General features: G+C 37.6%; 1 protein-coding gene across 11 annotated transcripts in view; it reads left to right on the plus strand.

The window, feature by feature from the left end:
• Nucleotides 1–22,608, plus strand: part of TFDP2 (transcription factor Dp-2) — a 170,096-nt gene that overhangs the window by 100,431 nt on the left and 47,057 nt on the right. For all 11 annotated transcript variants that reach the window (XM_043995454.1, XM_043995455.1, XM_043995456.1 and 8 more), the window contains one exon: nucleotides 9,032–9,135. In XM_043995454.1, coding sequence (XP_043851389.1) covers nucleotides 9,032–9,135 — 104 coding nt within the window. The remainder of the gene's footprint in view (nucleotides 1–9,031; nucleotides 9,136–22,608) is intronic.

Here is a 22,608-nt window from a genome sequence, read left to right on the forward strand (position 1 = left end):
TAATTTTACATTTATACCACATATATTTTATGTATCTGAAATGCTCTTTCTTTTTCTCCCCATCTGTCCCAAACTACCAAGCTCAAGTTGTACTTGAATTTTGTGATCTTGCCTAGGTCTCTGAGATCTGAAACTCAGGTGTTTGGTGTTTTTTTTACTATAAAATGAAAAGGTTTTATTCCCAGCTCTAAAATTTTGTAATTTTATGATTCCCTGTAAGTCTCTAGCTCACAAATACTTCTCTGAACTCATTTTACATTTATCTGAAAACACACAATTAATGCTTCATTTTATATTGTGACATTCTCAAGCTTTCCATCTTTTCTTGTAATACAACTGTAACCCAACATAAAAAATGTAGAATTTTATTAAGAATAAATACCTATTTTCAGAAGGCTATGAGAGACTCTGAAGTAGGCAGTTCTGAGGGAATAATCACAAATGATTCATAAAGAAGAAAAGGAAAGATGTCTAAAGAGAACAATGTGGCTGCACAGTGAACTCTAAAGATATATTTAAATTTTAGGATAAATATTAAAGCTAGAAGCAAAAGCAAATAACAGTGTTTTGTAATAATTATTTTCTCACATAACCAAAAATAGATTCAAGGGTAACATAGCCCTATAACAATAGTGTTGTTATCATTCTTGTTATTTTTATCTTGTTCTCGTCTTTTTTGATGGAATTCAGATAGAAACAACCCAAAGACAGGTGCCTATCCTGCTGTTATTCTTTTATACTTGAAGTTTGGAGGACTGTTGTTCAGGTAGATAAAATGACTGCTCTTTTGTAATCAAATAAGAGTATTTAGATGTCCATTTGTCTTCTGTAGCCTCATTAAAAACATCTTTGGGACAACTCTGGTAGTCAGGATGACAGATGGCATGTACCTTGCCCTATTCACCAATGGCTTTGATTTCCTCTTTGCGGTCTAATATTTTAAGGGCTTTTTGTTTCATGTGGTTTGGAAATTATGAATCTTAAGTTTGGTGTGATATATATTTTTAAATTATGTCCTAAAATTTTATAAATTAGTGTTATATTTAATCAATTGTGGACTATGGTTCTGCCTGTTATGGTGCTCCAATTCCACTACAAACTGTTAAAGATGTTTGGGGAAGGGGTTTCTTATTTGTACTGTGAAGATTTGCCATCTGTTAAATTTTATTTTTTTAGTCTGTTGATTTCTAAAGGATAGTGAGCTTCTGTTTTTGTTGTTTAGTTGTGTCCAATTCTCTGTGGCCCCTTTTGGGGTTTTCTTGTCAAAGATACTGGAATGGTATGCCATTTCCTTTTTTTTTCTTCAGATCAGTGAGGGTTAAGTGGTTTTCCCAGGGTCACATAGCTAGTAAGTGTCAAGTGTCTGAGGCTGGATTTGAACTCAGGTCTTCCTGAATCCAGGGCTAGGGCTTTATCCACTGCGCCACCTAGCTGCCCCCGGTATACCATTTCCTTCTCCAGCTCATTTTACAGATGAGGAACTGAGGCAAACAGGGATTAAGTGATTTGCCCAGCATCACACAGCTAGTGTCTGAGGCTGGATTTGAGCTCAGGTCTTCTTGACTCCAAGCCTGGCGCTCTATACAATGTGCCACTTACCTAGTGTATAATTTTAGCTATCTTGATTATGTCTCTTTAGGTATCTGGTAGATGCTAAATTTTTGCAGTCTGCAGTGATGTATTACAGTTTCCACCATTTCATTGCATAATCTTCATTGATCGATAAGTCTAGGTTCCCTAAGGATAAACTTTCTATAAATCCTCCTGGCAGTGACCTGATCTAGAATCACTATTATAAATCTTTAAATTCTTTTCTTTTCTTTTGCAGGGCAGTGAGGGTTAAGTGACTTGCTCAGGGTCACACAGCTAGTAAGTGTCAAGTGTCTGAGGCCGGATTTGAACTCAGATCCTCCTGAATCGAGGGCTGGTGCTTTATCCACTTCACCACCTAGCCCCCTATCTTTAAGTTTCTTTAAACAAATCTGTTTGATACAACATTTATTTGAATCTTATTTATCACCATATTTGTTGATGGAAATGTTGTCCACGGGATACTGTTGATCTTTGATCTTAGAAGGTTTCATTGATTCTTTCTAGAGATAAAGCAGTTTCATTAACATTAAACGAATATGGTGGTGGCACATGTTGTCAACCTTTGCTGTTGCTTTTTATTTATTTATTTTTTAGTGAGGCAATTGGGGTTAAGTGACTTGCCCAGGGTCACACAGCTAGTAAGTGTTAAGTGTCTGAGGCTGGATTTGAACTCAGGTACTCCTGAATCTAGGGCCAGTGCTCTATCCACTGCGCCACCTAGCCGCCCCTTTCTGTAAATTTTTAACCTGTTTATCAGGTGTTCCATTTCTCTATTCTCTTTTTGAGGAAGAAGTCTTAATTTTTCTATACTTGCCTTGGGGCAGTGAGCCCTGTGTTTCTGAAAGCATATTGGTTTTGGTTTAGATCTTCTGTGAATTTTATTATGTCAAAAGTATACATTAAGATGGTAACTGCTTAGGTGATAATTGCTCTAAATGTGTTCTTGTTAAGTTTTGACTACAGGATACCAATCATCTCTTAACATACATAGCTTCAAAAAGGTGGAGTCCAGCAGCATTCTACTTTGGGGCAGACCAAAACCCAGGTCAGGAACTTACAGAGCTCAGATAGGGGAGAAGCAATCAGACTTTGCCCTAAATCAGACCATTTTGGGAATACTGAAAGCTTGCAGGTCTCCAACCTTTACCTAAGATCCTGGAATAACACGATACGTAATGCCCCCAAGAAAACAGCAATAGTACCAGTCTAGTACTTCCTCTAGAAGTGCTGCAGAACCAAGCTCTAACATTAAGTCCCTGGAAGAATGGGCAGAGAAAAAAGAACCCCACTATATGAGTTATTATGGCAGGGACACTCAAGATGCAAACAGGAGAAGAGAATGACTCCAAAACCTTTCTAAGCAATACCTCAGAGAAAATGACAGTTTGAACACAAACTCAACTAGAATTCCTAGAAGAGATGCAGTGACAGTTTAAAAATGTTTTTATAAATGGAATGAGAATTCTTGAGGGAAAAATCAGAAATGATAGCTAAGGAAGAAAAATTGGAAAGGGAATTAACAGCCTGGCACCACAGGTACAAAATCTTGTCCAAGCAACAAACTTCCTGAAAACGTGAATGAACCAAATGGAAGCCACTGAATTCATGAGGGAGCAAGATAAATTAAAACAGGGTTAAAAAGCTGGAAAAAAAATAGAAGGAAATGTAAGGTATCTCAGAGCAAAAAACAACTTACCTGGAAAACAGATTAAGGGAGAGGGGGTTAAGAATAATTAAGCTATGCAAGATGTTGAATATTACATATACTGTCAGGTTTTTGTTGATGTGTGTTAGTATAAAGTTAGAAAAAGCTGAACTGCCTTCCTCTTTTAAAAAAGTTCTGGTGACCCTGGGCAAGTCACTTAACCCCAATTGTTTCACTCCCCCCCCAAAAAAATAAATTCTGGTTCTGCTTACTTCACTTTGCATCAATTCATGTAAGTCTTTCCAGTTTTTTTCTGAAAACATCTTGCTCATCATTTCTTTAAAAATTTTTTTATTTTATTCTAAATTTAAGAAATAAAACAAATTTTTCAAAAAGGTTTTTTCTTCTCCAAAATTCTGCTTCCTTAGTGATGTGGACATAATTGCCTACAGTAATGAAAACCTAAAGGAAATTTTTATTTTATTTTTAATTTTCCCCTTAGACATATTTAGACATCTTTTCCTCCAGACAGATCATTCACAAATGTGTGAGAGTGTGTGCACATACTAGAAAGACAACTACCATGTTAATGAAATATCAAATTTTTGGAGGAAAATCCCAATTAAATGACCAAAGTATTATTTTACTGAATTAGAAAAAAAACCAACAACAGTTCATTTGGAAGAACAAAAAGTCAAGAATACTAAAAGGAACTAATTTTTTAAAATGTAAAGGAAGGAGACTTAGCAGTACCAGATCTTAAACTATATTATAAGGCTATAATTATCAAAACTATCTAGTATTGCCTAAGAAATAGAAAGGTAGATCAGTGGAACAGAGTAAGCATACAATTTACAGCAGCAAATAAATATAGTAACCTTATATTTGACAAGTGTAAAGACTTAAGTTTTGGGGATAAGAATTCAATATTTGGTAAAAATTGTTGAGGGAATTGGAAAGCAGTCTAGTAGAAATTGCTCATAATTTCTTAAAACACACAAGTATTCCATCACAATTATATAACACAAATTGGTCAGCCATTCCCCACTTGATGGACATCCCCTCAATGTCCAATTCTTTACCACCACAAAAGAGCTGCTATAAATATTTTTATACATTTAGATCTCTTTCCCTTTTCTTTGATCTCTTTAGGATACAGATCTAGTAATGGTGTTTCTGGGTCTAAGGGTATGCACAGTTTTATAGCCCTTTGGATGTAGTTCCAAATTGCTCTGCAGAATGATTGGATCAGCACACAACTCCACCAGTAGTGCGATAGTATCTGAATTTTCCCACATCCCTTCCAACATTTGTCATTTTCCTTTTCTGTAAAAGTAGCCAATGTGATAGGTGTAAAGGTATCTCAGAGTTGTTTTAATTTTCATTTTTGTAATCAATAGCGATATAGAGTATTTTATATGACTATAGATAGCTTTGCTTTTTTTATCTGAAAACTGCCTGTTCGTTTTCTTTGACTATTTATCGTATGGGTAATGAATCATATTCTTATTGATTTGACTTAGTTCTCTGTTACATTTCTTTTTTTTTTTTTTTACGGGGCAATGGGGTTAAGTGACTTGCCCAGGGTCACACAGCTAGTAAGTGTCAAGTGTCTGAGGCCGGATTTGAACTCAGGAACTCCTGAATCCAGGGCCGGTGCTTTATCCACTGCGCCACCTAGCTGCCCCTCTGTTACATTTCAAAAGTGAAGCATTTATTAGAGAAACACTGCTCGTTTTTCCCCTCAGTTTTCTGCTTTCCTTTCAATCTTGGCTGCATTGGTTTTATTTGTGCAAACCCTTTTTCATTTAATGTAATAAAAATGATTCACTTTACATCCCATAATGCTTTCTATCTCTTGTTTGGTAATAAATTATTCCCTTACCCAGAGATCTGACAGGTATACTATTCTATACTCTCCTAATTTGCTTATGATATCAGCCTTTATATCTAAATCATGTACCCATTTTGATCTTATTTTGGTATGCAGTATGAGATGTCTTCTAGTTTTCTCAGCAGTTTTTGTCAAATAGTGGGTTCTTGTCCCCAAAGTTTTGGGTTTATCAAACACTATGGTCATTACCTACTATATACTATGTACCCAATCTATTCCACTGATCTGCCACTCTAATTCTTACCCAGTACCAGTTTGTTTTGCTGATTACCACTTGGTAAATACAGTTTGAGATCTGGTACAAGCCATCCCATTTGGATTCTGCTTCACAGATCCACATATACTAGATGTCTTAGTATTGGCACTGGCATCAGATAGCACTGAAAGGCATGGTATTGGCACTGAAGAAAACAAATATGGGAAAAGCAGCTAGACAAGTCCTAGCATACATAAAGGAAGTCCGTGCTTTGAAGTGATATGGTTTGGGAGGGCATGGAGACATCATTTCTCAAAGTATATGAAAGGAAAGATTTTTAGATATCATTCTGAAGGCATGGGAAAAAAATTTAGACCTTATTACCCAAAACATGACTTAGATGAACTATGAGTGACTTAACTATTCTCATCAAGACAATCCCAAAGGACTATTGATGAAACCTACTGTCAATCTCCAAAGAAAGAACTGATATAACTCAACACAGATTGAAGCATGTTATTTTTTGCTTTCTTTCATTTTTTCTTTTATTCAAGTTTTCTTGTACAGAATTATTAACATGGCAGTATTTTACATAATTACACATGTATAACCCTTATCTGATTGCTTGCCACCTCAGGGAGGGGCAAGGGGAGGGAGGGAAGGAGGGATAAAATTTGGAACTAAAAACTATAAATAAAAATGTTTATTATTTTAAAGAAGAAAATATTAATAACTACCAACTAATATAAAGTTAATATAAATAATATGAATAGCTAATATATTATATATAAAAATATATGAATAATATTAAATAACTTATATAAAATAAAGTAAGCACTTTCCCATCTGTACAAAATTTTTATGAGGATAATCTACACATGTATCAAAGACATCTGTAATGTAGGTGATTGAAAAGGAACACATAGGCTTTTAAAAGTGATATTCTGCAGGTGACCACATCTTTACCATCATACAACTTGCAGAAGGATGTGAAGAATGCAATATCCCCCCCCCCCAATGCTTATTGTTTATTGACTATAACTAAGTATTTTGATTTGAAAAAAACAAAATGCTTTAAAGGTTCTCTTCCAGTTGTCTCCTGTGCATATTTCAAAATAATAGAAGATACTTTGAAATTGTAACAGAAATAACTTTGTTCGGCTGAATGATTATTAATATAAAACAAGGTGTGAAATAAGGAGGCACACTTATAACAAAAGTCTGTGTCACTCCCATGGAGGCTATTCAGTGCGGAGGCCAAATGGAAGGAGGGATTCCTTATAAATAGGTCTTCCAAATGTTCCTCTTATGGGTAAAATTATTTCATCGTGTTGAAAGACTTCAGAGCATCTGAAATCATATTTATTATCACTCAGAAGATTATCTTAACTATTAACATAGGAAAAAGCCAAATGGATAAAAGAATGTTCATTGCCCAAACTATGATATGCAGCTGAATGATTAAACTAGAGCTCATCCATCAGTACATCTGTGTTTTATAGGCAGTGTTACAAATGGACAAGGATACACTTCTAGAATTGAATGGGAGGAAAATAGGTGGGTTGGATTAACTTCAGGAGATAGCGCAATTCTTTTAGTGCTGCCAAGCTTCTCCCTGAAACAAAGGTTCATCTTTCTTCTAACACTGATATTCTTCTGGGAATGCTGTATGGCTAAAAGCCAAGGAATATTGTTATCTTCAAAGAATTGAAGTGGAACATGACCCAGAGGATAATGAAGAGACATAACATATTCTGGTGCTGCTAGGTGTGAAGCTCAAATAGAAATGAATTCCTGCCTCATGTTGACTTATAACATTTTGATTTTCTATTGTATTTTTATTTATTTTGTTAAGCATTTTCCAATTACGTTTTGATCTGGTTCAGACTGGACTCCTGGAAGCCCTGAGTTTGACCCATCTGGTATAGTAAATAGATGGCTGGACTTGGAATCAAGAAGACCCGAGTTCAAATTCTGCTTCAGACACTTACTGTGTGACTCTGGGCAAGCTGCATAATCTTTCTCAGCCTCATTTTCCTCATCTGTAAAGTGGAGATAATAAGATCACCTAAATTATAGAGTTTTGGGTGGGTCAAATATGTAAAGCACTTCACAGACTTTAAAATGCTATGTAAAATGTTAGCTATTATGACAGGCATATTACAAATGAAGAATTATACAGGAGAAGTGATGTAAATAATGTTCTCAGGGTAGGGTAGGAATGGAAAAAAGAGCATCACATCACACAACAACCAGTGGGCAGCTCATACTCCAGTGATGGATCCCCCCATGCAAAGTGATGTGTTTGTGAGGAAGACTTTCTGCCCAGTTTCTTCCTACTTTGGGTGAACCCCCTGGTGGCCAAGGTTGTGATCTGCATCATTGGATGAGACTGATGGTAGACAGTAGATTCTTCAGACTTGTCTAGGGTCAATGAGCTAGTAAGTGTCTGAAGCTGGGTTTGAATTCAGGTATCAGAGTCTTCCTGACTCCAGACATGGCACTCTATCCACTGAGCTACTAGCTTCCCAAAAGATAGTTGGAAATATAAGACTTGAGTCTTTAGTGAGGCAGCTAAGTGGTGCTGGATAGAGCTCTGCGTCTGGAGTCAAGAAAGCCTGAGTTCAAATCCAGCCTCAGATACTTCCGAGCTCTGTGACCCTGGGCAAGTCACTTAACTTCTTCCTTCCTCCGTTTCCTCATCTGTAAAATGGTGATCTTAGGTTATTATAAAACATTTGGCAGAACTTAAAGTGCTGTATCAATGCTAACTGTTATAATGATAGATGATTGATCTGGATTGGTTGCTTTTGGATATTGTCAGCATAAAAATAATAGCTAAATCTGTTGTAAAGAATGAATTTTCTGGGGCAGCTAGGTGGCGCAGTGGATAGAGCACTGGCTCAGGAGGCAGGAGTACCTGAGTTCAAATCCAGCCTCAGACCCTCACATACTAGCTGTGTGACCCTGGGCAAGTCACTTAACCCCAATTGCCTCACTTTAAAAAAAAAAAAAAGAATGAATTTTCTAAGAAACGTTGTGGAGAGGAGTACAGAATTGAGTCTTGGTTAAGCCAAGAGGAGCTAATAAAGGAGATAGGAGGTGGTCAGAGACAGAAAATAGCCAAAATATTGCTTTGTCAAAGAAGTAAAGGGACTTCAAAATGATGGAGAATGGTTATATATTGCAGGGGCTGCATCAGAATAGTACATGAAACCAAAAAAAATCTTAAAATTAAATGTTCAATATTATTTTATTTTATGGGACTGTACTTCAAAGGATTTAGTAAGTTGACACTCAAAAAGTACTGATTTATTATTTTTTTCTGATTAGCTTTGGAAACATTAACTTTTACTTGGTGGAGAACATATACTTTTGCTATTGGTTGACTGACTGGTTCTTCCTCAAGAAACTCACTATTCCTGTTTAGAGGTGCTACTTGAATTACCTTTTTGAAGTTGGGATTCTTTTTTGTTAGTAACAACAACTAACTGTTGTTTTCTTATATAGCATAGACTTTTAAAAAATTAAAATAAATTTCAATTAGCTTGTTTTGATAACTTTATGTAACTTCACATTTCTTCAAAAAAATTACAAATACTTCTAGTTTGTCACAGAAGAAGGGTTGAGAACTAGCAATCTTGGAATTCAGAATGCCTTGAAATTTCAGAAAACTAACAAATTTTTGCTATTTTTTTTTCAGGTAACATTTCACTTGTTGCATTTCCAGTTTCCAGCACCAATTCAACAACAAAGATTTTACCAAAAACCTTAGGACCAATAAATGTGAATGTTGGACCCCAAATGGTAAGAAGATCATGGATTCTTAGAACTTAACATGATGCTTGATTAAATTTTTGTAACAAGTTGTCAACTTTTATTTGTATGTGTGTAGGGACATCCTTTTGTTCTCTTAGTAAATTGTTGTTTTCAAGTAATCACTGAAGTTAAATCTTGAGGGCAGGGAGACAAGCTTTTATCTTTTCAATCTGAGTTTAGATAATTTGTGCAACTCTGTCTCTGTTTAGTCCAATTCATATGCAAGGCAAGGCATCATTCATTTGTGGGGTCATTGGTCTTCAAAGAACAATAGTTGTATGAGGGTGAGGTTGCAATTGCTCACGAGATACTTTTCTCCCTTTTCCTCTTGGTTGATTAAATTGGTGGCTTGCATTCTTTTTTTTTCTTGGTGATCCATTCTCTCCTTTTCTCATATCCATAAAAATAATATGTTACAAACTATATGTAAAATCGAACCTATGGGATACAGCTAGAGAATGAGTCTATGTTTGGTCTCACTACTGCTTTCAAGAGGTTTTTGTGTGAAAAGATGTATAAAAGAAACCAGATTAGATAATTTATCACTTAACAGTATTTTAAATTAATTATAGAAAATATAAAAGTAAATCTGCTTCAGATACATTAAGTAGTAAACATACTAAAATATGAAATATGACACTCAGAGAATGTTAGTTATAGGGAAGTATGGCCTTCACTATTAGCTGTTTTAAAAGATATTTTAAAATGTCTTCTATCTTTTAGATTGCAAAAATACATTTAAACACTGCTCCCCCTACCCCCAGTTTCTCTAAACTGTATTAAGCACACATTAAAAATTAGCATTGCTCTAAAAGATAGTTTTGTTTTGTTTTGTTTTTTTAAAAAGGGGGGCAGCTAGGTGGTGCAGTGGATAAAGCACTGGCACTGGATTCAGGAGGACCTGAGTTCAAACCCAGCCTCAGACATTTGACACTTACTAGCTGTGTGACCTTGGGCAAGTCACTCAACCCTCATTGCCCAACAAAAACAAACAGAAAACATAGTTAAAAATAGGATTTGGGGCTTATGGGATTTTGATAATGCCAGATAGGCTTTGCAAATTGTTTAGTCTGATCCCCTTATTTGTATCGATAAGGAAAATGAGGCATGAGTATGTAATATTACTGTGCTCTGTAGTATAAATTTGTATGAATACTGAAAATCTTGACTTACGCATGCCTGGTATGTGTGTGTGTGTGTGTGTGTGTGTGTGTGTGTGTGTGTGTGTGTGCGCGCGCGCACGCACATGTGGACTAACACACATATACATATACATTCACATATATGTGAATAAACATATATCTTTTATATAACCTACAAAGCTATGATAGATTCCTTCTCACTACCACTGGGAACTTACCTTTTCCCCTCCCCCCCAATGTTTTTTTCTTTCTCTTGCAGACCCTATCTCTGCAAGCTACCTTACTGCCCAAGATGCTCCCATTTACTACCCTTCCCTAGTGCTTTGCCTCTCACCTTGCTTAATGACCTGGCAGGGATAGGATTTTCAGTAGCAAAAAGGATTAGACATAAAAGATGGGGGAAAAGGAAGTACAAAGAGAAAGAATCCCCTGTCGTCCTGCTGTTCTCCTGTTTTTCTACTTTGCCCAATTGTCAGCTTAGTTTTCATTGCTTAGTTAAGGTTAGGGGAAGGTTAAGGGAAAACTAGTGCAAAATGAAGGGGAAGGATAATATGTAGAAGGAGAGAGCTGCAGGGAACAGAACACTAAGCTAAAATGGAGGCAAATGCATTACTGGCCTCTAGCATTCATGCAACAAATGTAATTTACTTTGAAACATTATTCTATATAGTTTAAAAATCAAATCACTTTAGAGGGGCTTAAACTATTCTTGATGAAACCATGTTACATGCTTAGGATCACAGTTTTCTTCCCAGGTATTCATTAAGCATCCTTTTAATTGTAAATTCAGTAATTTTATGAAGAATTCAAGTCAAACTCACTGACCCATAGTTTGCAGATTCTTGGTTCTTTTGAAAATCAAGATAACATTTACCCATCTCCTGTGGAATGAAACTCTCAAATTCTCCATAATCTTTCAGAAGTCCCCGCTGTCTCAGCAGCCATTTCTGATAGTCTTGATTGTGCTTTTCTCACTATTTAATGTTTGATATCTTTCCCTGTGGGTATCACATGCCAATTGTCCTTAAATGTTTTCTGCTTTGATGGTGATCAAGTGACTTTATGAGGCAGTGGATGAGTCTGCTCAGCCCTACTTCTGGCTCTGTATAACTCTGGGCAAGGGACTTAACAAACTCTTAGAGTCTCAGTCCTCTTCTTTGTAAAATGGGGTGTTAATACAGTATCTATTTCATGGGGCTCAAATCAGTTATTGTATATAAATCACATTGTAAATCTTAAATCTGTGTGTAAATATCTATTATTATTATTATTAAAATTTGAGTGAAGATTAATATCTTCAAGTCAGAGGAGCCCTTGACTATGTTTTCAGTCCTCGGCCAGTAGTTTGGGAATTAATGGTAGAGATCTCAAAACCTTAACTGATAGTTTCCCAAATAGGTTGCCCCCTCCGTAATTCATTCTCTGTGATTTTCTGGAATTCCTGGAATTGGGCCAGGAATGGAAGAAAGTGCAACTAACAATGGTGCTACCTTCCCCTTCTCCACCCCCCTCTATACACATCTGACACTTTTCTGTTATTTCCTTTCTCTTCTTCCTCTCCCCCACTCCTTTCCCCACACCCTAATGATCACAAGTCTTCATGAAAATTAAAAATTATTACAAAAAAGAAGTTAGCATCTCTTTCATGAAGGAAAAGGTAAATAACAGTTTAATGGTAGCCCAGGTTCCGTTGAAATTGGGAAATTTGTCTGTACTCAGGAAATTGTATGGTTGAGAGCCAGACTAAAATTTTCACATATTTTCAGTAAATCTCATTGATACTTTACTAAAATTCTACAGATCATTAAGCTTGTTCAACTTATTCAATAAAATGTCTTTTAGAGCCTAGTTTGTGTGTGGTTTTTAGTTTCAAAATAATTAATACAATTTAGCACTTTAATATACTTTTAAAACTCATGGCAGAAGCAGTTGTATTTTGTTCTTAATAATTTTGCATTTAGCATATCAAACTTTTCAGTTTTGCATTTTAAAGTGTATAACAAATAAAATTTATTATTCTCTTCCTACCTTATTAGCAGGAAGGGACACTACTGAGAAACAAAGCAAGTTGTATGGGGGCAGCTAGGTGGTGCAGTGGATAAGCCACCTGCCCCTGGATTCAAAAGGACCTGAGTTCAAATCTGGTGTCAGACACTTGACATTTACTAGCTGTGTGACCCTGGGCAAGTCACTTAACCCTCATTGCTTCACCCCCACCCCCACCCCCCCAAAAAAGCATGTTATGTGAAAACATTAGTAAATTAGGCTGTCTGTAGACCTATGGAAGATTACTTTGAAAAAACATTGTTAATCATTTTGCTGCTCTTGACCATAGTGACATAGTATATGCATACGGGTGAATTTATGTGAGCATATGTGAGAGGTGAAATAATAAAAATGGCTGACACAGTGCTTTAAAGTGTACAGAATGCTTTGCACACCTCTCCTTTGATCCTTGAAACAACCCTGTTTGAGAGGTAGTACAAGTTTTACTACTTAACACTTAGAAAGTTGTTTAAATGTGAGTTAAGTAAGTAAATGAGTTGGGAAAAGCCTAAGTTTTAGAAGGAAGCAGAGGTGAGGGACATCTACATGTCATTAATAGTCAAGGTCACCCATTCACTGGCAGAGACGATCACCTCATTTGCACATTCTGATTTCTACTTTGATTTAAGCACGAGATAATTATGCTGTCTTTTAAACATTTTTTAGAATGAATGAATGAAAAGGAAAAGCATTTAGTAAGTGCTTACTGTGTATGTGTTAAACACGGGGGACACCAACAGAAAAAAGCAAGACAGCCCCTGCTCTCAAGGAGCTCCCACTCTAACTGGTGCAGTTCTGAGGGTGCAGCAGTGGGACAGATGTCAAGGTCTCAGGATCTTTGGGTTATATCAGTAGGTCAGATGACAGGCTGAACTGGGCTCCTGCAGACTGTAACGATTGGAATGACGGCACCTGCTGGATACTTACTGTAGAAGAGTTCTGCCCATGAAGCGAAGGTCTTTGAGGGCAAGACCAGGAGTCTTTTCTTTGGGAGGAAGTGACGCGGACTAGTGGGAGGAGGAAGGAAGAGACTGGCGCTGACTCTGGGGCTCTTTCCTCTGGACTCTGGCGGAGAAGGGAGCTAGAAATGTGCTCTCCCTTTAATAGATAGGAATCTAGGCCTTTTTCTCTCTCTTTACCAAATTCTTATTCTCCTTAATAAATGCTTAAAAGTCTAACTCTTGCTAAAGCTTATAATTTATTGGCGACCACTCATTAGATATTTTAGACAGTTTAGCTAGAATTTTAGCCCTTAACAGATGGCTGACCACGAAGAGGAAAGCTAACCCTCAGTCTTCTGATCTGCTGGTTGGGTAAGAAATTTCCCCTCCCTCTCCCTTTAACTGCTAAGTACTGGCGCACTGGCTGTGTTTTCCTTTAAATTTTTTCGAATGGACCTTTTAAACTCCCTAATTATCCTATTTTTGATTTTAGTCTGTTTAACCAGACAAATGGGAGATAAGATCATGTTAATGCTTTGTTTTTGTGGATTTTCTATTTTTCTTTTTATTTTTGTTAAAAGAGCCAGCAACTTACTCACACAAGGAAATATCTCTCCCTCTCCCAACCATGCTTTTTCAGAGAAACCTGAAGAGATTCCTGCAGCTTTTCCCAGTTCTAACACTAATTGTTGCTTTAATTTTGCATGCCTGGAGGCAATGACCCACCCTCTAGAAGCTTTTAATCCCCTAGCACCTGGAGGCAAAGTGGGGGAAGAGGAATCCAGGCCTGAGTTCAAAATCAAGTCTGATTCAAATTGTGCTGGTCCCTCCCCTCCTCTCCAGACCCCACCCTCTACTCCTCCCATGGCCAAGCCCATTGCTTCCCCTGCCTGGGAAGTCCAAAGATCTAATGCGCATGCTCAACTTTCTCTACCTGCATTTGCAGCTTCAGGCTCAGCCCTTCCCCGGCCTGGCTGTGCTTTTGAGACAATCTTAGAAAACTCTTTAAATTCCAGATATGCTCGTTTTGTTCATAATTTTGCTAACCTGCTTTTGTCTTTAATTAGTAATCTTATAAAGCATTTGTATGGTGAAAAGACTGACAGACAATATAGAGGGGTTAAAGAAGAAAAACTTAAGCTGAATAAGAATGACAATCAACATAGTTCAAGACTCTGCCTCTTTTGCCATGGAAGGGTATATATTTTACAGAAATGTAGAAGTAAGCAGCACGTTATTGATATGAGTATTGGGGATTTTAGATATTGGAATCAAAGGTGTTCTGAATTCACTCAGAGTATTAATATCAGTTCAGAGGTTACATAGGATTTCTATGCTATTACATATACATTTTGAAATTAATGGTATGGGTTTATTTTCATAGAGATTTTCATGCTTTTGAGATTGTGTTTTATATTTAGTTTTTAAAACAAGGAGAATATTTGTAAAAGCTTTTTATAGTCATGTGATCAAGTTTATATTTTATAATACTCTTATTAATATTAAGTTCACATTCATTTAGACTTCCTTAGTTTGAATTTCATTGTCTTTTATTGTTCCATGTGTATTTTCTTCTATTCATTTGTCTATCTAATTTTGAAACATTGCAAGATGGTTTTGATTTTATTATACAATGTTAATTCTAGGAGTATTGTGCTCCCATATTCTGAGTTGTTTGTTTTTGTTATTTTTTCTCAACTGATTATTTGATCAAACTCTTTAAAGCATTTCCCTAGCAAATTGTTTGCCATGGCAAGTGTAAATTGATTCTAGAAGTATTATTTTTGATAAGCATATTCCAAAAAAAAAAAAAAAAGAGGGGAACATTTGTAAAAGTTTTCTTTTTTCAAAAAAAAAAAAGTTCTTTGAGATTCTGTTATGCTTTAACTTGTATTTAAATATATTCAGATTTTTCACAAAAGTAATTGTATACTAAGTTTTTAAAAAAGGGGTATTATTTGAAATTGTTGCATAATTATATATTGTGTTCTGAGTCAAGATGTATTCACATTTTTTGCAATCATTTATTATCCTCAATTTTTAAATACATATGAGACTTGGATTATGGGAACTTATCATTTAAGACATTAATTGCCTTTATTCTGAGTTATCAGATGCCAGTTGGCCAAGATGCCATCCAATCACAAGAGGAATACATGCAAGAGCAGACACTGAACTGTCACATGAGGGGAGACATGCATGAAGTCAAGGTATGGCCAAGGGAACGGCTTTTGACAAATGTTGAGGTTGGATTCTCTTGGTTTAATATTTTATTTTATTTTTCCCCACAATATTGTACAGATGGCTGGAAGTATTGATCCCACCCATCTCACTTCTACACCTGGCTTCTATGCTCCCTCCTATATGCCTGATGCCATGGACATCTCAATCCCATGCATCTGAATAAGTCTGACTCAGTTTCTTCCAATATGTTCGGTGGCATGGACATATATTCCATCCACCTCTTTTAAGCCTGGCATACTGTATGGGCAGTACATACTGCTCAAGTGTGGGAATGCTCATATCCCATCATTTCTCTGTTCTTTTATGGTAACCCCCATAATTATCTCAGGTGTCATGATAAATACAGTGTTGAATTTGGCCTTGACATCTGTTACCAATTATATTAGATTTTTTAATTTCTCATAATGGCATGAGGATAATTAGGCAGATGATGCAAAAAGTGATGAAACAAAGATAAAAAATTATTTTTAATAATTAATATCGCAGCAATTGTCTTCTCAATTACCCTCCATAAGGGGGGGGACTATAGTAATATTATAATTTTAAAGAATGGTTCAATTTTTGTTTTATTATATGTTTCATGTGTAACAACTAAGATTCTGAATTCCCTTAGACATGTTTTTGAAAACTTTCATTGTTTGATTTGATTATTGACAAAGCTATTTTAAAGTTGTGTTAAGCTCAATTTTGTAGGAAATTTCCTGGCTAATTACCAGCATCCACACATCAACCCCTGAAAAGACTTCCATTCCACGACTACACCTAGAGGACATCTGAGAAAAGACTTTCAGAGACTTTAAATGAACAGTTTTGATTTGTTGTTTTTGTTGTTTTTTTCTCTTTCTGTTATAATATACACCATCTGTAACATGTATTCTCTGCAGAGGCCCTCCCTTTGCAAGACTAATGTCAAAGCGTCGGTTCATGAGGACAAAAAAAAAAATCGCCCCTCTGGACAAAACTTTCCTCTCTTCCTTTTCTATATTGTTGTTCACATATTATTAGTTAGCAATAGTTATTATATTGTTTTTACTGTTCCATCAAGGAAACATTTTGTTTCTTGAGGAACAACAGGGGGGACTGTAACGATTGGAATGACGGCACCTGCTGGATACTTACTGTAGAAGAGTTCTGCCCATGAAGCGAAGGTCTTTGAGGGCAAGACCAGGAGTCTTTTCTTTGGGAGGAAGTGACGCGGACTAGTGGGAGGAGGAAGGAAGAGACTGGCGCTGACTCTGGGGCTCTTTCCTCTGGACTCTGGCGGAGAAGGGAGCTAGAAATGTGCTCTCCCTTTAATAGATAGGAATCTAGGCCTTTTTCTCTCTCTTTACCAAATTCTTATTCTCCTTAATAAATGCTTAAAAGTCTAACTCTTGCTAAAGCTTATAATTTATTGGCGACCACTCATTAGATATTTTAGACAGTTTAGCTAGAATTTTAGCCCTTAACAAGACCTTAGAGGTATGGAGAACCTTAGGAACCCACTAGGTTCAGAGCATCCTTTGACATTCTGGCATTCCGGAGTTCACAGGTTTGCGGCTCGTATTAATGCTCCAAAGAGCAACCTTCAGAAATGACCTTTGAGACTGAGGCTAGTGGCAACCAGGACAGTTGTACATCCAGCAGCCACAGTACATCTGGACATCAGCTTGGTGCGACCGGTGCTTATTAAAGGATCTGAACTAAGTTACTGGCCTACTTCCTGTAAGAGATCAGGGCCTCAGAGTGTTGGGGAGGGGGAACATTGGGTATTGCTAGCCTTTGGAAGCACGTTATCCCTTTCTGAAAGCCAGTGGATGTTAAGTGGTTAAATGGAACCGAGATGCTAGTCACTGTCTCCTTAACTGTGGGGAAGAGCACAGTCACTCCTTAGAGTGCCCTGGCACACTCACCAGCCTGGCTCTGGAGCGTGTGGCAAAACGTACTCACTACATGTGGGGGTTGTCCAAGGTGTCCTCAGACAAAGAAAGCCCCAAGACCGTTCCCCTTGCAGCGTGGTCTCCCACTGAACATCCTGAGTGAAAGTGCTCAAGGTTCCCCAAGAGTGAATGAAGCAAAAGATCACGGGGTTGAATTCCTATGCACATAATCAGAAGGCCTCTCCTTACCATGCAGTTAGCCAGCCAGGAGGAGAATGTCTCTCCTTAGCACTCTCCTTGCACTACAACATGCTTCTCCCAGGAGCAAACCCCACTGTGTCTCCATGGGCAAGGGTGCCATCCAAGGTGCTCTGCACATATACCAGACTCCACGTTACATCGGAATAATGTTTTTAAATGCATAATATAAAATACATAAGATTGAAAGGAAACCAATTACATTGAAATACTGTTAGAATTTTTTTTTTTTTTTTAGAAAAAACAAGTTCACAGACACAGGGTTAGTAATCCCTGGTCTAGAAAAATTATCTTCAGACTACTGAAAGAACTATAGTTTACCATTGCTGTTATTGATCTTTGATTAATCATTGAGAATGATCTGCTGTATCTGCTAGGTGGTGCGTGGATCGAGCATTGGCCTGCAGTCAGGAAGACCTAAGTTCATTTCCCACCTCAGATACTTTATAGCTGTGTGACCCAGAGAAAGTCATTTAACCTGTCTGCCTCAGTTTGCTCAACTATAAAGTGGGGATAATAATAGCTTGTATCTCACAGGGCTGTTGTGAAGATTGTATGAGATAATTTTTATAAAGTCCCTAGTAAAATGCCTGGCACATAGTAGTCACTTAATAAATGCTTGTTCTCTTCTTTCTTTCATCAAGATACATACGTAGAAAGATATATATTCCATAAAACTTGGGATCAGCAAGGAAAATTAAGAGAAACCATAGAAACATGTGGAGGGTTTTTCTCAAGCAAGGCTAAAGACTCTTGCTTTAGGAGACTGTCGTAGCTCCAAAATGAGTAAGAATCAAAGTCTTCCCTTCTTGAACCATGCTCAAGACTAACTCCTTGATCTGGCTCTTCCTAGACCCCTTCTTTTCCAGATAACTTGACTTTCCCCCCATGTTGTTTAAGATATTTCTGAATAGTAATTTCCTTCCTCTTTCCTTCAACAAACATCTCTAACGTCTGATAGGGGACAGAAGTGTTTTGTAATAGGTTGTTAGGTGACACGAAAGTCCAGAGGGTTTTTTTTTTTAATGGCTACAAAAACTTTGTCAACATCTTCTGAGCCAGAGGGTCCTCATTTTCAAACTTCTACTTATTTCTCAGTCCTTTGTCAGAATAGCAAACTTTAAGGTAGCTAAACACCAAGTTTGTGTAATGTTAGCATAGATGGAGCAGCTGCAAAGAAAATGGAAAGTCTGCTAATAGAAGGCTATATCTTACTTAGAACTTTGTATTCCCCCATAGTATGGTGAAATGCCTGTATAATGTTTAATATCTGCTAAATGAATGAATTTCTTTGCAGGTTCTTTTGCTACCCTAGTCTAACCAGACCTGAAACTTTGGGTATAGGAAGTAGGAAGGGCTAAGAGGTACTAAAAGTACTTCCAGAATATTCATCTCTTCTTTAGTCTTTATCTTCTGGACATCCACCCAGCATCCCAGTAATCGTCTGAATTCCCTAACTCTCCTTTAACAGTTTCTTGTTTTATATAGGGTAAGAAAACCTGGATGCTGGAAACCCTAGAGTAGCAGAAACTTGGTTTCTAGGCATCAAGGAAGAGACTTTGAATGTTACAGCTTCTAAGTTCAGGAGATCTGAAGTTTACTTGTTCCTCTGTACCCTTAACACCTTTCCTACATGTCATTTTGTGGCATGGCTAGGAATTTACAAGCCCATTGCTCCCAAATGGTTATTATGATGACTGTAAATTTTACTTAAGTTAAAATCCTAGATGATGAGTGAACAAATGAAAAAAATTATTAATTGCTTGCTATGTGAAAAGCCCTGTACTTAAGTACTGGGGAATAGACATTTTAAAAGCAAGACAGACTGTGCTCTCAGCATCTCATATATTCCCCATTCTCTCCTTTGACCTCACACTTGAACTGTTGCCATGGCCTTCTGGTTGGCCTCCCAGCCTCATATCTCTCCCCACTCCAGGCCATCAGCCACTCTGATATTAGAATGATCTTCCTAAAGTGGAGGTCTAACTATATCAGCATCTTATTCATTACATGCTCTATTACATCTAGGATCATATAGAAAAATCTTCTGTTTGGATTTTTGTTTGTTTGTTTTGTTTTGTTTTTGTGGGCAATGAGGGTTAAGTGACTTGCCCAGGGTCACACAGCTAACAAGTGTCAAGTGTCTGAGGCTGGATTTGAACTCAGGTCCTCCTGACTCCAGGGCCTGTGTTTGGCTTTTAAAGGCCTTCATAATAGCCTGGTCACTTCCTGTTTTTCCAGTATTTTTATATCTTGTTCCCTTCCAACTACTTTCGGATCCAGTGACACTACCTTCCTGACTATTGCTTACATAAAAAATTCTGAAACTTTTTTCTGTTCTCATCTCTGCCTCCTGCCCTCCCTAGCTTCCTTCACGTCTCAGCTCAAATCCCATCTCTCCTTAATGCTGGTGCCTTCCCTCTGAGATCACCTCCTGCTTACCCTGTATTTTCCTTGTTTTTCCATGGTAGTTTGTATATTGTGTCCTTTAGAGTATGTACTTCTTGAGGGCAGGACCTCCTTCTGCCTTTCTTGACATCCCCAGCACTTAGCATGTGGCTGCTACACAAGAGGTACTTGATAAAGACTTGGTGACTTGACTGGAGTTCACTTTCTTGTTGGTGGAGACAATAGCAGAAGAGTTTCCAGGAACCAATCAGAAATACCTTGCAATAATCCCTGTGTAATTGGTGTTTTTCTTCCTGAAAGTAAAGTTCTGCCTTTCTTACTGTAGATGGCAGTAGTGCCTAAGAATCACAGAGTTGAAACTCAGAGGTTTCAGCACTTGGCTGATAGAGTAAATCAATACTTAATAAATGATTTTTCATTCATTCAATCAATCTCTTGTCACAGTATTCAAGTTATTATATTTTGGCTAAAGTGTATCTTTTATATCATATATGCTCTGAGATTTGAGGTGAAGTCCATTTATTTTGCTTGTCCTGGCCAAATGTCATCTCCTTTGAAAATAGAGATGTGTCAGTGTCAATCAACTATAAAGTGAATCTCAAACATGCTTGAAATGAGTTTTTTTCTGTTTGGTTTTGCTTTTATAATTAACATCTTCCTGGAAAGTGCATTATGCTGAAATCTGAACTTATAGGGAATAGTATGATAGACTCTAATCTGAAAGAAAAAAAAGAAAATTTCATAGATTGATAGATTGCATTTAAATGAAAGACAAAGTGAACTCATAAGTGTGTTTGTGTAAACAAATGTGTACAAAAATGAAGAGGAAATCATTTTAACTAAATTGTTGTGGGCTTTGTTTTGTTTTTTAAATGTACAAAATGTGGTCTCTGGTAGTTTTGCTGCAGTTGATCAATAATGGACAAAACCTGATCCAATGGTGAACCCATTGCTGCTACCCTACCTTTTCTGTGGCTCACTAGTACTTTAGTCATTCCCTTCAGGCAAAGAAAAAGAAATACCGCCCTTCATGCAGGCCCTCCTCATCTTATTTGTGACCTTCTAATTGTTCTCCTTGCTTCCAGTCTCTCCCTGTGCTCATCCATCCTCCACCTGGCTGCCAAAGTGATTTTCTTGATGCACAGGTCTGCTTTTGTGCTTCCTCTACATGACATTCCAAGACACTCATGAGCCAGCCCTAAACAACTCCTCTTACTGTTTCCCTTCACACCCAAATGGCCTACTACAAGAAACTCCATCTCAAACACTGGCTGTCCCCCGTACCTGGAATGTTCCCCCTTCTCGACCTAACTACTAGAACCCCAAATTTACTTCAAGACTCAACTCAAGCCCCATCTTCTGTGAAGCCTCTCTGACCCATCCTCTCCCTTCACCCCCATCTTCATAACTGCTGGTTACAAAGGCCCCCCCCCCCCCAAAGACTGCCTAGTATTTTTGTCCGTATTTTCACATTCCTGTATATGTACATGTTGTCTCCCATAAGAAGCCTTTTGACGGGGAGGAACTTCTGTCTCTGTCTCTTTTGCCCTCACTCATATAGTGCTGCTTAATAAATGCCTGCTTGATTACTGCTTTTAAATCCTTCATCTGTCTCAGTGGTTTACATGGAATTTCCTGCTCAGAACACACATATTTACCATTTTCTCTCTGAAAGCACCAAGGTTTCAGGTGAGAAATACAATAGTTGCTCATAACAAAAACATTGAGGCCTGCCTTAAGAAGTTCTCAGACTCGGGGCAGCTAGGTGGCGCAGTGGATGGAGCACCGGCCCTGGATTCAGGAGGACTTGAGTTCAAATCCGGGCCTGGACACTTAGCAATTACTAGCTGTGTGACCCTAGGCAAGTCACTTAACCCCAATTGCCTCACCAAAAAAAAAAAAAAGAAGTCCTCAGACTCTAGGGGCTGTTCATTGACTCTTCCTTTATATACTTATGTTCCAGCCCCTGGAAGTTTAAAGGCTTCTCGGAAAGGGTAGGCACATAGAAGGTGGTGCATTGGGGTGGAAGAGCTGCGTGGTGTGGTAGGTAGAGCACTGGACCTGGAGCCAGGAATGTGGCTTCAGACTCAGACAGCAGTGTGACTGTGCACAAGCTACTTTACCTCTGTCTCCCTCAGTTACCTCAACTGTAAAATAGGGAACTTAGACCTACCTCCCAAAACGTTTGCGGTGAGGATCAAATGAGATGATATTTGTAAAACTTAGCTTAGCATAGTGCCTGGTTCCTTCCTTCTTCCCTCCCCTCCCCTCCCCTCCCTCCCTCCCTGCCTCCTTCCTTCCTTCCCTCTCTCCCTCCCTCCTTTTTTGTAAAAGTTCTCATCAGTAATTTCTCTGACAGGCTCCTGTATTACATATGGAAGTGTTTTGTTTTTTTTAAATATATATCTTGTTTGGTTATGGATTTTTGTTAAAGCAATGTCTGCCTGTGCATGCACATGTGATGCTTGTTTCAGATCTTGAAAATGCCTGTCTACATATAGGGAAATTTTCAATTGCAGTGAATGAAATAAATATTACTCTTCTGGGCTCTGGGGACACAAG

The sequence above is a fragment of the Dromiciops gliroides genome, chromosome 3, assembly GCF_019393635.1.
Source record: "Dromiciops gliroides isolate mDroGli1 chromosome 3, mDroGli1.pri, whole genome shotgun sequence".
Lineage (NCBI taxonomy): Eukaryota > Metazoa > Chordata > Mammalia > Microbiotheria > Microbiotheriidae > Dromiciops > Dromiciops gliroides.